At 33.8% G+C, this 14,758-nt stretch overlaps 1 protein-coding gene across 1 annotated transcript in view; it reads left to right on the top strand.

Annotated features, from left to right (window-relative positions):
* Positions 1 to 14,758, top strand: part of Smp_150350 (synaptotagmin, putative) — a gene marked incomplete at its 5' end in the record, with an annotated part of 29,189 nt that extends 14,431 nt beyond the window's left edge. The window contains 6 exons of the mRNA XM_018789676.1: positions 136 to 255; positions 901 to 1,006; positions 3,765 to 3,946; positions 7,459 to 7,681; positions 12,321 to 12,533; positions 14,395 to 14,758. Of these exons, the coding sequence (XP_018646447.1) occupies positions 136 to 255; positions 901 to 1,006; positions 3,765 to 3,946; positions 7,459 to 7,681; positions 12,321 to 12,533; positions 14,395 to 14,534 (984 nt within the window). The 3' untranslated portion in view covers positions 14,535 to 14,758. The remainder of the gene's footprint in view (positions 1 to 135; positions 256 to 900; positions 1,007 to 3,764; positions 3,947 to 7,458; positions 7,682 to 12,320; positions 12,534 to 14,394) is intronic.

Here is a 14,758-nt window from a genome sequence, read left to right as displayed (position 1 = left end):
TCGACCTTAAATCTGTCATTGTTTATTTCTTCTCCACCATCTCACTATGAACATGATTTTTTCCTAATTCATTTAAAGAAATGAAATGGTCCCGTATGTTGAACTAATACACTGATTTATCTTAACACTTTGCAGAATTCAAGCAAACTACAATTGTCTGTTCATTATAATGATGCAGAACAAGAAATGCATGTGAATGTTATTCGTGCAAACAATGTACCAGGCAGAGAAGCTGGTGGACCTTCAGCTTATCAAGTATGTCTAAGTGATTTTATAATAATTTGTGTCATACCTATAGATTCATTACTATTAATACAGCCATTACATAATCAAATAACTGACTGAATTGTTGTATTCTGAGATGGTTGTCTTGATGATAAGTAAAAAATTATAATAATTTATTAAGGTTCAGATCATAAGTTTTGAGGTGAATCCAACTTATTTTACGTTAAATATTTAGCTACTTATTAGTAGTATAACTCTGTATTCAAAAAGTATCTAAAAGTTAGCCAGGGTGAAAACGTGTCACTGAAATTTCATTAAGATAAATATTTCGAATAAAAGTTTTTTTATTAGATTAAGGTACTACAATGAACAATTAAGTCTGCATTCGATTGATAACCTTGTTTGATCTAATATAAGTGGTCACATCGTTTGTTTAAAATAAGTTTTCTTTCATCATTTAGACGTAAATCTATTCTCATAGTTGAAATCTTGAGTCAATTAAAGCTAGAACACCAAGGAAAACCTGGAAGCACTGGACGGACGTTTCATCCTATTGTGGGACTCCCTAGAAGTATGTCTCTACGATGCCGCCTCGCGAGATTCGATAAACTTTATAAATAACAATCTACTTTTTTCTACATTTTTTTATTTCTAAAAAACCAAACTATAAAAAAGATTAGATTATCTATGGAACCAGATAATAAACAATATTGGGAAAGTAAAATACGCATAGCACCAAATCCAGAATACTTAGAAGAATGGAAATTCAAAATTCCTCTTGGTATGTTTATTGTTTATTTTTATAGTATAATCACAGTTAATCGTTTGAAAATTGTATGATTCAATATCAACTTGGGGATAAAATAAAGTAATACATTTGAAGATATCCCAATGAGTAGAAAGCTTAGATTTTTTGACGTTTCGTCAGTCAGTTTAAATCACTTCTTTAGAGAATAAATAACCAACCACTTTGAGCTTTCCGAGAGTATCTTAGCCAACACATAAAATCAAAGATATTTCAATGGTTAATTATTCTTTGAAGAAGTGGTTTATACTGAGTTACGAAACATCAGAAAATCTACACATTGAGATATCTATAAACATATTAGTTTTATTTATAACCATCGACTTAATGCTCAATCTATTCGAAATTATCAAGTTAAACCTTGGTAACGATGCCTATTAACTTGGGATTATTTCGAAGATGATCAAGTATTTGATATCGAATGACTGATCTGCAGAAAATCCATATGATTACAAAGGATTCAAAAAAATTAACAAAAACTTCAGCTAGATATATTAAAAGGTGGCCTGCTTGAATATCTAAGCTGCCTGTTCCCACAATCTAGATATTTCAACAAATTATCTAATTTTGCTTGTTTTAATACATCATTATGGCTATTAATCGCATAACCTATTCAGCTGGAGTTATGAAAAGTGTACAACTTTTCGTTGTAAAAGTTAGATAAAGGCTCAATCAGAGACATCGTGGTTGCTTGAAGGCAATATACATCCAAGAATAATGTACATTATTTAGATATCAGTTGACTGGACCGCTAACTTTTAACTGGCGATCACTTGCTATTTATCATCAGGATCAATGAAGAAGTAAGAAATGTAAACTTGTTCGAAGAACATTGTTCTGAGAATTTTATATTGTACCAAAGATCCACTATTGAATACAGCTAATAATAATAATAATAATAATAATAATAATAATAATGATAATAATATTAAACATGCTAAATCCTTCAAACTTGGGATTATTTTTCCATTATACGTTTATTGGTTGCCAAATATGGGCTAACTCTAGAAATAGATATATTATTCATTTTTACTGCTAACGCTTGATAACAGAGTTAAGGTTTTTAAACGTCAGAGCTGGCACAAGAATAGATGGAACAATCATTCACAAAAGTATAATGTATAGATACTAAAAGAAGAAAAATAATTTGACTGTGAAAGTGATCGATAAGCAGCCGGCATATTTTTAACAGCATTCAGATGGCTAACTTTTTCGTCTCCATCGACGTCATGTGCATTAACACAGTAATATTTCGGTTAACATAGCTATTATAACTAACAGATAACATGTCCTAGTCGAATACTTACTGTTAAGCATCATTTAGTATTATGATCGGGTATACTAATATTCATCAAACAGTCATATTCTTGAACAAAATGTGAATAAGTGTTTAAATGTAGAGCATATTAGTTTAAAGTGTGGAAATGTTACCCATTGAAATCGTTATATACTGTTTCTGTTCCTAAATAAGGCCTCTAATCTTGAAATTCTGGATAGCAGAGATTATGGTTGGCATACCATGGGCTCCAGTATCTTGATTGAACAAATGGAGTATGAAACTAGTTTTGGTCACCGTATACCATGGGGCTGCATCTTCTGGCTTTGTTTCACTGACTCACGGGTAAGATCTTTAGGTCAAAGTCTTCGGGCGTGGCCCCTTTAGGTAATCCACATACTTCAGTTTGGGCACCCAGTCAGTTTAACAGCCCACACACAAATGAAGTGACTTTTGTGGCGCATATCTACTTAGTGCCCCTTTATATCAATATTTATGTGTTCAAATAAATAAATAAAGTATATAAATATGTTTATCCTTAATTTTATATTTCACAGTCACTACAGGAACCAACTTAATTGACAATGAATCTACATTTCCACTTTTTTAACGTTGATTTGATATTTTATTTTCACCTAAATCATCCATCCTAATGTCTTAATGATCAATGAAACCACTTCAAAAAATCTACTTACAACCTGCTTTCTAGACAAACCTTACCTCTAAATCTCTTTACAGAAACTGACTTTCAATTTTATATGTCAGAAGGGGTTTGTGGAGATTTATTATTTTCATAGTTGAAAGTATGAGTCAATTGAAGCTAGACCACCAGGGAAAACCTGAAAGCACTGGACGGCCGTCTCATCCTATTATGGGACTCCTCAACAGTGCGCATCCACGATCCCGCCTCGCGAGATTTGAACACATAACCTACCAGTCTCGCGCCAGATCACTTAACCGATAGACCACTGAGCCGGCCGGCACCCGATGATGTTAATGTCTTACTTCAACCAATCCATGAAGTTGAGCAACAGTTCATCAATTGTCTTCAGTGAGTTGATATCTCACAACAGACGTAGTTTGAACTCCACTAGTCACTGCTTCTCACTAGAACTCCTGGATTTACCTCTCGAAGTCAGTCACTAGTGAGCATATTATTATTATCGGAAGGGGTTTTGTGGAGATTCAGTCACATAATAGGACGAAACAGCCGTCCAATGCTCCCAGGTTTTCTATAGTGGTCTAGCCTCAATTGACTCATGTTTTCAACAGTTTTATATGTCTCTATATTTCTGTACAGTTATACTGTATATTACTCCTTATATGATATTTGTATTAGAAGAGTCACAATGGTAGATGTATGAGAATTTTAGTTTAATTCTTGACTGTTTCTTTAAATATATACCAAAATCTTCTAATGTTTACCTTCTATTCATTTATTGTTTGACAATTGTCAAGTTACTATTCATAAATCTACGCTTATTTGTCGTATCGTCGGATATTTTGGAAGTGAAGAATATCTGTATGGAGAAGCTCAGTTGCCATTTGAAAATTTAAATTTAAATATTGAAAATGTTCTCACAGTAAATTTTCAACCGATCCGTATTTTACCGCGTTCACATGATTTGCAATTAACAAAGGTAATTGGAATGGATGCCAATATTTTTTTCGATTAAGGCAACGTACTTATTTTTAATTTAGTAGTAAAACATTTATTACAAAAATAATGATTGACAACATAGTTGATCTCTATTATTCTGTCTTTCATTTGAACATTCACAAATCTTGATGATTTTTAGTGATGAAGTGTTATATCTAGAGCTTAGGTTCCTAATATACCGTGTACAACTTAAAACCTCGAAGCCGCAAAATGCGAAGACAGAAGTCAAATGAATGGAATGCTATTCCAGTGTCAAATATGATACAAAACTACCTCGTATTTATAGTTTTTTAGTAACAGGAAAATCATCATAATAGTCACCCAATCCGCACACAGAGAGCTTTAACAGTTGTTTGATAAGGAAGCTACAGGTAGAGAATCTGGAGTATTCTTCTAAAAGTGATTGGATGGAACATCTCTTTTCTAAAGATGAAGACATTTACTACCAAAAAGTTAATGGCCTTGTTACTTCTTACCTAATTCCGTCTCAGTTAATTGTAACGAAAGATAACCTGGAATGTAGTTCACTATCTTTATGCATAATTGTATTATTATGAACTCTAATCAGGTAATCTATTTTATAACAAATGGATACTAATTTATCTTATGAACAATCACAACTCTATTACATTGAATGAATCGTTATTTTGGTTTAATATCTTAAGTAAAATAAGTTTACTAATGTACGCCTCTTTGGATGCTTGCTCTTGACTTATTTATCGAAGGCATTATTTTACTGTATTGTAGAACTCACGTTTTAATGCCCCCTCTCTTATTGACGTGAGTTCCTTTTAACAGCAATCTTTTGCACACATACGATAAGATACGTGTCCGAGATTCTGTACGGCGTTCGTCTTACCCATGTTCAATATGTATGCAGTATCACACATCTTCCTATTCATTTAAACGACGAAAGTTACTATTATATCAATTGAGTGCGTGCATGCCCTGTTCGATATATGAACGTCCTGATCGCCGCCCATCAGAGAGGAGCGAATTATCAATCAGAGCTATGATACACAAAAGCCGTATGAGCAGTCTTGAGTACTTATCGGTCCTGTTATCTGCCTAGTCCAGCTAGTTAAATCCAGAACAGCCTCTGCGGAATGAATCATTGTATTTCAAACATATTGAGTTTATATACCAAACAGACTGACCACATCGTACCATAAAATAAAAAATAACATTTGTACAAGATTCAGCCAAATGTGACTGTAAATGTGGGAGGCAGTAATTAATAGACTAAGGATTACTCAAAAATGGTTAATCGTATAATAATAGTCTATAGGTCAACATAAAGCTCACAATGAAAGGAACATGAATATGAATAGTTAAGTTACTTGGTAATGATACAATAGGAAATATACATATCATATAGGTTTCATAAATAGTTCTCAAAAGTTACCATTCATAATTCGCTTCGGGATATAACAGTTACATAAAAGGGTATAATTTTCAATGGGGATTTTATTTCAAGCTCTAATTTTTACTTAATTTGCTTCATTCATTTAGCGAATCAGAATGAGCTACTATGGTGTGTTCATATAAAACATGTGTAAATAGTTGTAGGTGTAAACCATCGTGACCACTGAATTGGAAAATGCGCATTCGACTAATCCGTTAAGAGGATTAATAAAACGGTTTCATATCACAATTACTTAACATATTGTCGTGGATTATTTTAATAATTACAAGAGCTAAGTTGTAGTACCGTGCTTCGCTAATCGTTCACCTAGATAACCGTTATAAGCACGTCACTACAGATTTGGTGAGCTCGACGTGATTCGAACACGCAGCCTTCTGATCTAAGGGTCACGGCACTACAAAGTAATGACAACAATAAAGCCAATCTTAACTTATTATTGTGATTTTCTTTAAGTTTTACCATCTTCTAATTACAAGATTCAATATATCATTGGAAGCTAATTTCTTCATACCTTCAAGTAAGATATTCTTGATTAGTTGAAATAATCATTTATTAGTCTTGTTTTTAACCTTCTAAGATGTTAGTTTAAGTTTGATCGAACTGGTCTAGTAAAAAACGTTGGTTTGGATTATTAACCCTCCTGATAGGTAAGACTTTAATTATCTATTTACAGTTTAGTTCATGTAAAAATTTATCACTCACTTTTAGCATATAACTGGATTCTTGTTACCATTCAAAGTCGACTCTAACTATGAATTGAAATCAAGTGGACAACTTTGAAAGCTAACGAATTAATGGACATCTGTTTCTTCAGCAAGATCATAATTTATGGACGAGTCAATCAGATTTAAAATAGCAGATCTTCGTTTTTGGCGCAAAATTCATCAACTTATTTGACATTATAGCTGATGTCAGTTCGTGATGAACACAATGAATCTGATTCTTAACCCTGACGTTCAACTTTAAAATCCGATTCTAATCACTCACACTAATATGCAACTCTCATTTAACCCTAGTAAATAGATGAATATTCCATAGTCATTTTAGCGTTGCGCAAAGGTCATCGATAAATTATAGTCTTATCGCAATGAGTCTGAATTCACTAGTCCAAAACGGTAATTGGAATCTGTTACCACAGTAACTCAAAGTTGTCTCCGAATTCTGACTTACTTCTCTTCCCAATTAGATGATTTGGACTTTGCAGATGACCTAGCCCTCCTATCTCACACACACGAACAAATACAGACGAAGACAACAAATGTAGCATCAGCCTTTGCATCAATAAGCCTCAACATACACAAAGGAAAAAGCAAGATCCTCAAATACAACACGGAGAACATCAACCCAATCACACTTCATTACGAAACTCTGGTAGATGTGGAAACATTCACGTACCTGGTAAGCATCGTTGATAAACAAGGAGGATCGGATGCAGATGTAAAGGCGAGGATTGGCAAATCGAGGTCAGCATTTCTACAATTGAAGAACATATGGAACTCAAAACAACTCTCAACCAATTTCAAAATCAGAATCTTCAATACGAACGTCAAGACAGTCCTACTATACGGAGCAGGAACGTGGGGAACTACTACATCCATCGTCAAGAAGGTAGAAGTATTTATAAATAGTTGTCTACGCAAAATACTCAACATCCATTGGCCGGATACTATCAGCAACAACGTTTTATGGGAGAGAACAAACCAGCTTCGAGCTGAAAAGGAAATTAAGAGAAGACGTTGGAAGTGGATAGGACGTACATTAAGGAAATCACCAATGTGCATCACGAAGCAATCCCTAACTTGGAATGATGAAGGGAAGCGGAAAAGATGAAGGCGAAAGAACACATTACGTCGGGAAATAGAAGCAGATATGAAAAGGATGAATAACCACTGGAAAGGAAGTCCCAGGTCAGAGTTGGATGGAGAATGCTGGTGTTTGGCCTATGCTTCTTTGTGAGGGGTAACAGGCGTAAGTAAGTAAGTAAGTCTCTGCCCAAAAATCTTTATATACAAATGATTTATCCAAACTTTCCATTGAAAATAATTTTTTTACCATCTCTTTAACAGACAGAAAATGAAACAGACGGTAATAATAAGACTGTAACTTCAAAACCAACCGATCAAGATCGACCATCAATTTGTCCACAGAATGAAAATGTCATAATTTTGAATACACGATTATCTAAAGTTTTATTGATGCTTCGATTGAATCAAACTACTGGACGATTTGAATGTTGTATTCAACAAATTAATCTTATTGATATAAGGATAAGTAAAATACCAAAACGAAGTAAGTTATGCGTAAATATTTATCTTATAATGAGTTTCTTTTACCTAAGGAAAGATTTACTAAAGGAATAAATCTTACAAATATTCAAGTTAATCGAAGTGTAGTATGGTCTACTTACATCCATATAAGTAGTATATGGCGATGATCAGATATAAAATGTATTTTGGTAGAAGAACGATAAGGAAAGAACTGAAATGAAGCGCAATTGGTAAGGAAATGCATGAACAGTGGAATTAGAGAAGATAAACTGATACTTACAGAAGAAACAGTGAAGATTGAGACAATTGATTAATACTTTACACAATAAACTGTTTACTGTATGGTTGTCAGAATTTAGTGAGATAGTCTGTGATTTATGCTTAAATACATTCGATTGTCCCCAGTCCTGTTTTGTTCAATACAGAACAACCTAATATGAAAATGAATATGAAGTAATTGAAGCCAGTTGACAGGAATACTTTGAGTTAGGTTTTATCTTAGCAGTCACTGATTGGTAAAGCGTACCTATAATCTCATACCATATTAGAATCGAAACTGGGTTACCTAGTGTCATGAATTTCTTGTTGATTGTCTCTATGATCCGATTATCGATTACAACGAACACCATTTCAAGTCACTTAAACTAGTTGCTATGTTGTAACTTATTTGACAATATTAGGCAGCACTAACTAATAGACAAATATAACATTGGCGGCGAGACAATAATTTATGGACGACCTTTGAACGAATCTTAAGTGACCTTGAGAAATGTTAGCCAACCAGTAAACAATCAGCATAGAGTAGAAATATGTCATACAAAACCAAAGAATTAAAATGGATACACTTCTTTTATATGGTCCAAAAACTTATCAAGGTTAGAAAAAGGTTCAAAGGTTCTAAAATCGTAATGCATAAAGTAGAGGAACTCATCCATACGGCTCCATAATAGTTGATCTCCGGAACCATGATAAGGTTACCAAAACCCTCTCAGCCTCGACTATATAGCTTCATTATTGTTTATGTGTGCTCTGGTTGTGTAATTTTATCATTTTTATTATGGATATGTCCCTACAATACTCATACTACTGAACAGTCGAAGCTTCAGCGATATCTGCGATCATTGCAACCAATGTTACTGATGCTTTTAGTATACAGTTTGCGGCAACTATTATAATATGCCTTAGTCTCAATCTGGATCGAGCGATAAAGGTTCCTATCCTAGCACACGTCTTCCTTCGAAATGTATAACATCGAAGGACAACATCACGGTAGTCTGCACAAGGTCTACAAGTCATTTGATTATTGCAATTACAAATAAAGGAATTTATTTGTAGTCTCATTTAATGTAGCCACTTAATTGTCAAGTCTACTCTAAAATCCTCTGTGAACAGATGGTACATGAGCATCAGGTACTGAAATTGGCGCCGCGACCCTGAAATCCTTCAAAAGCTTCTGATTGGCTCATCCATAAATTATAGTCTCGCCGTAAATAAAGCCTTTTATCATTAACTTACTGAAATTTTCTGAAGTATGAAGTAATAACTTATCTCATAACTTGAATATCATACTTTTGATAATGAAATAACTAGAATGAAGGTTGATTAAGTGATCATTTGACCAGAGAGCTAGAACAGGTAATTCATCATTCTACTGAATCGTTTATCACAGCTAAACAGTAAGTAATCAAAGAACTCAACAACCAGTTATCTGGTTAAATTACTATTCTAGATTTTTGTGGGAAGGGGTTTTGTGGAGTTTTTAGTAATTTTATATAGTTGAGATCATGAATCACTTGAAGCTAGATCACCATGGAAAACTTGGAAGCACTAGACGGCCGTTTCGTCCTATTGTGGGACTCTCATTAAAATTACTATAATATCCACAAAATCCCTTCAGATAATAATCAACATATGCTCAGTAGTGAATGGCTCCATGAGGAATTTCCTGCAGTTCTAGAGAGAATCAGTGACCAGTGGATTTCAACCAGGTCTGTTGTGAGATAGTAAGTCAATGAAGACATTGGTGGATGTGTCAATAAATTTCGTGGATTGGTTAAAGTTAGAAATTAACATCGTTGGATGCCGGCCAGCTCAGTGGTCTAGTGGTTAAGCGCTCGCGCGGGAAACTGATAGGTCCTGGGTTAGAATCTCGCGAGGCGGCATCATGGATGCGCGCTGCTGATGAGGTACATACTAGGACGAAACAGCCGTCCAATGCTTTCAGGTTTTCCATGGTGGTCTAGCTTCAAATGATTCATGATTTCAACTATTAAAATTCAAGATTTGTTTTTCATCATGAACTAATAATACTTTGAGAACCAATGAAAGCCAGAAAATATTGGATATCTGTTACCTCTTAGTTAATAACTTCTCAGCTTTCAACCCAAGTATCATAATTGTAAGATATCAGACAATATACAATTGATTAAGGAGGGAAAATAAATACTTTGAAGTACCTAATGTTCCTATTCTTTTATCAGTTTTATGACTTAGTGACTGTATGGAAATTCATACATATACCTTCAATAAGTAGCTCGTTTCCAAAAGCTGGTAATTGGTAAGCACACTCACATTTTCAGAAAAGGGTTTGTGGCGATTTTAGTAAGAAATAGTTGAAATAGTGGACGGTTGCTCAATTTCGTGGATTGGTTGAAGTTAGACATTAACACCGTTGGATGCCGGTCGGGTCAGTGATCTAGTGGTTAAGCGCTCACGCGCGAGACTGATAAATCCTGGGTTCGAATCTCGCGAGGCAAGATCGTGGATGCGCACTGCTGAGGAATACCCACAATAGGACGAGATGGCCATCCAGTGCTTCCAGGTTTTCCATGGTGGTCTAGCTTCAATTGATTCATGAATTCAACTATAAAACATTCACATTTGTTAGAAATCAGTTATGAAGAGATCTAAAATTCTTTTTTCGACCTTGAAGCTTTAAATAGGTTTGAGTTTATTTTCTTGTACATGTAGTTTACCCCCTAACCTTAGAAGAGGTTTAACAAATTAGACCATTTAAAGATTCAACAACTAATGAAAAAAAAGTGAAGTTAGTCATTATAGGGAGTATGAATTTTTAATTTATAACTAATTGTTACTATGCAAATGGGAAAATTCAAACTATAAAACTAGAACATAAATTTTTTCAGTCTTTTCCGGGAAACTCTGAAGCATAATATTGATTGATTTATTTATTTTGAAATCTCGAAAAAACTTAAGACTTGACAACTAAATTGAAAATCAAATCAAATCCTACTGCTTAATGAGTAGCCAAATAGAAGATCGATTTGATTCTAAACACATAATTAGGATCTAACTTTAATAAAGGTAAGCATAGTGATAAAAATTATTTTCAATGAAACCGCGAAATGATTAAATTTAGACAACCATTGAGAACTTGAAGCACTAGATGGTCGTTTCATCCTAGTATGGAACTCTTCAGAGGAGGGTATATACGACCTCGTAAGCGGAAAATGGAACATAAGACCTTTGGCCTCGCGCACGAATGCTTAACCTCTAGAGAAGTCTTATGCTAAGAAAAAATGGCCATCTAATGATTGAGGTTTTCAATGGTCGCTCTGATTGGTCAGCGTTTCCAACGAAATTGAACAATCTCCATAGCAGTATACTGGAAATTTGGATAGGGTAATAAGAAGACGAAGATTATCAGAACTATGTGATAATATGAGCAAAAATGGATAATGGCTAGTGGTGGAATCCAGTTTGATGCGCGTTTCGTCCTATTTCCGACTCGTCAGCTAGACGTACCTTCATTTCAGGGTTGATGTTCACTCTGTGACTCGAACCCTGTGCCGTTCGCTTCAAATGTCATCACGTTATCCACTCAACTTCCGAGTCCTAATAACCACCTGCTTGTTCAATGGGGTAAAGTTTAAATTTAATTAGTGTCGTTTACTTGTATCTACCCATTGTTGTTTAGGACTTCAAATTGATCAGTCTCTTATTGGTATATGTGTATCCTGTGTGGACAACACCAAGTAAATATGTGATGATATATCAATGCAATACATTTCAAACCATATGGTCACCTATGTACTTCTTAAGAACATTTATATATAAACCCAGTGTAGTTGCTATGACGATTTTTATTCGTTAATACATTATATTTACTAAATGGAACACTTTAATAAATCAATTTTAAGTACCATTAGGAGCTTTTAAACAAAAAAAACCGTAAAACTGTATGAATTGCTTATGTATTTATTCTATTCAAGTAAATAATGAAAATTATAGGCAATAAAAAATAATGATTATAATTTGCTGGAGTTCTAGTGACAAGCAGTAACCAGTGGAGTTCAACCAAGTCTGTTGTGAGATAGTAAGTCACTGAAAAAAATTGGTAATTGGTTGCTCAACTTCGTGGATTGGTTGAAGTTAGACACTAACACTATCGAATGCCGGCCGGTTCAGTGGTCTATCGGTTAAGTCCTCTGGTTCGAGACTGATAGGCCCAGGGTTCGGATCTCGCGAGGCGAGATTGTGGATGGGCACTTCCACTGAGAAGTCCCACAATAGGACGAAACGGCCATCCAGTGCTTCCTTGGTGGCTTCAATTGATTCATATTTTCAACAATTATAATACTTATAATACTGAAATCTCCCCTTCTGATTATAATCTATTAAATTTTTTTTTCATTTATTAGGCATCTATGTGAAATTATTTATTAGAACAGAAGAGGATGGTTTAATTCATAAAGCCCATAGTGAATCTCATCAAAAACAATCCACAATCCATATGAATGAAACATTTGCATTTTATATAAAACCATATCAAATAGGTCAAATCACTATAGAATTTTTATTAATTAAAAGAAAAGCATTGAATAAACGAATTACAATTGGAACATGTAAAATAGGTAAGTTATATGAATAATGTAATAAGAAGGTGAAGATTATCAGAACTATGTGTTGATATAAACAAAGATGGATAGTGACTAGTAGTGGAATCCCGGACGCGCATTTCGTCCTTTTTGAGACTCGTCAGCTAGATATACCTGCATCTCAGAGTTGATGGTCACTATGGGACTGGAACCCAGTATCGTTCGCTTCAAACGACATCACGTTATCCATTCAGCTACTAAATCCTGATAGCCAATTGCTTGTGCAATGTGCTAAAGTTTAAATTCACTGACAAGTCCCAAATAGGACGAAACGTGCATCCTGGATTCCATTGCTAGCCACTTTCCATCTTTGCTTACAAAATATATATGAATATTAGCCTTGAAAGGTATTTGAATACATAAGTTAAAAGCAACTCATTTATCATGTATGAGAACAAAGTGCTTTAGCTAATCGGAGCATAATTTTTCAGCATTCTTTTTTAAAAAATTGATAATTCAAGACATTATGAGTATAAATTAATAAAGATTTATCATGTTGTCGTCAAGTGACTATTTACAGTACTACTATTCTAGTCTTTTATAAGTAGGATTCGTCACTTAGAGACATTGTAGACTTAAAACAAGAATGTGTATCGATGCAAGTTTCTTTGTTTCAAATTAGAACATTAAGAGAACGAAAGAAACCATATGAAATAATAATAATAAGAAGAAGAATGTCCACTTGAATGAAGATTTGAATTGAAGAACAATCAGATGTAATAACTTGCCAAATTGTATCCACTAACAATAGATTCATTTAGTACTTGAAAAGAGAGAATAAACATAATCACATGAAATCAATTATTCATAATTTGATTGATTAAAACAAGGAGGACTTAAAACTTTCAACTACTTTTAACTGATCTTTAAAGATGTTTTAATTTATAAATCAGTCAGTCAAAACGTAGAACTTCGTACGTACGTAGATCAGTTCGAGTCGCCATACCACATTAACACGGAGAGATACAGTTGTCCATTCAAATCCCATAGTGGTAGAAGTAGTAATCCGAAAGATTAGGGTTTGAAGATGTTATTCAAGGAGTATAATACAGTGAAATAAATTTGAAAAAGATAAAAAAGATAGAGACATGAAGAATCTAGAAGATTAGAATTTGGTAGAACACAAAGAGTGAATGCACCTTCACCATTGCAAACGATCTTGAGTCATGTCATTTAATTTATAAATCATCAACTTTGTTCATGTAAAAAGTGTTATGCTTCCACGGTTAAGTCAATATATTGTGATAGTTTTTGATGGAGTTTTTTTTGTCTGAACTGGATGATTTAGTCGTGGAGCTTTCATCGTCCAGCTTAGAGAACAAAACTTTATCAAAATCATCCATCTGACTTATAAATCTTCTCCATCATCTCAATATTATGATAGTGCTTATGATGACAAATAGTTCTTTGGTTATCCTCATCATGTAAAGTGAAACTTTTGATGATCTCATTTAATTCATTATTCATTTATTGTAAAGTTTAATGAAGTTTACTGTTATCATAAAGATTATGTAGAATATCAGAAGAGGGAATATTATAGTAATTTTAATAGTTGAGATCATGAATTAATTAAAGGTAGACTATCATGGAAAACCTGGAAGCACTTGACGGTCGCTTTGTCCTATTGTAGGACGAGGAGAGATTGTGGATGCGTACTACTGAAGAGTCTCACGATAAGACGAAACGACTGTTCAATGCTTCCAGGTTTTCCATGGTAGTCTAGCTTCAATGAATTCATGATCTTAACTATTCAAATTATGTAGAATAATTAAAACACATTTTCTATGATTATGTGTTGTTTTCCATCCTTTTCTTTTTTTTTGTATAAACATTTAAGGTAAATATAATACAAGCATTGATGAATTAGAACATTGGGAACGTGTATTAGCTACAAATGATCAAATGATTACACAATGGCATAAATTTTATCCAATAGCAATTACACCACCGGAAATGACTTTAAAATCTGAAGATTAAATTAATTACTTACTTACTCCTGTTATCCCTCGTGAAGGAACAAAGGCCGCCAACCAACATTCTCCAACCCACTCATTTTTTGTTGGGTTATTTATTGGGATTACTTTTTCTTTTCTATTAAATACTTAAAATGCATACACTTTTGATTAGTATTATTATTACTAATGGGCTTATTCACTATTATATTTTTGATATAATATAGAATTCTCAGCAATAAGTACTTC

This window comes from Schistosoma mansoni, assembly GCF_000237925.1.
Source record: "Schistosoma mansoni, WGS project CABG00000000 data, supercontig 0134, strain Puerto Rico, whole genome shotgun sequence".
NCBI classification, from domain to species: Eukaryota; Metazoa; Platyhelminthes; class Trematoda; order Strigeidida; family Schistosomatidae; genus Schistosoma; species Schistosoma mansoni.
The sequence above is the reverse complement of the archived record's forward strand: the minus strand, read 5'-3'. Positions and strand labels throughout refer to the sequence as shown.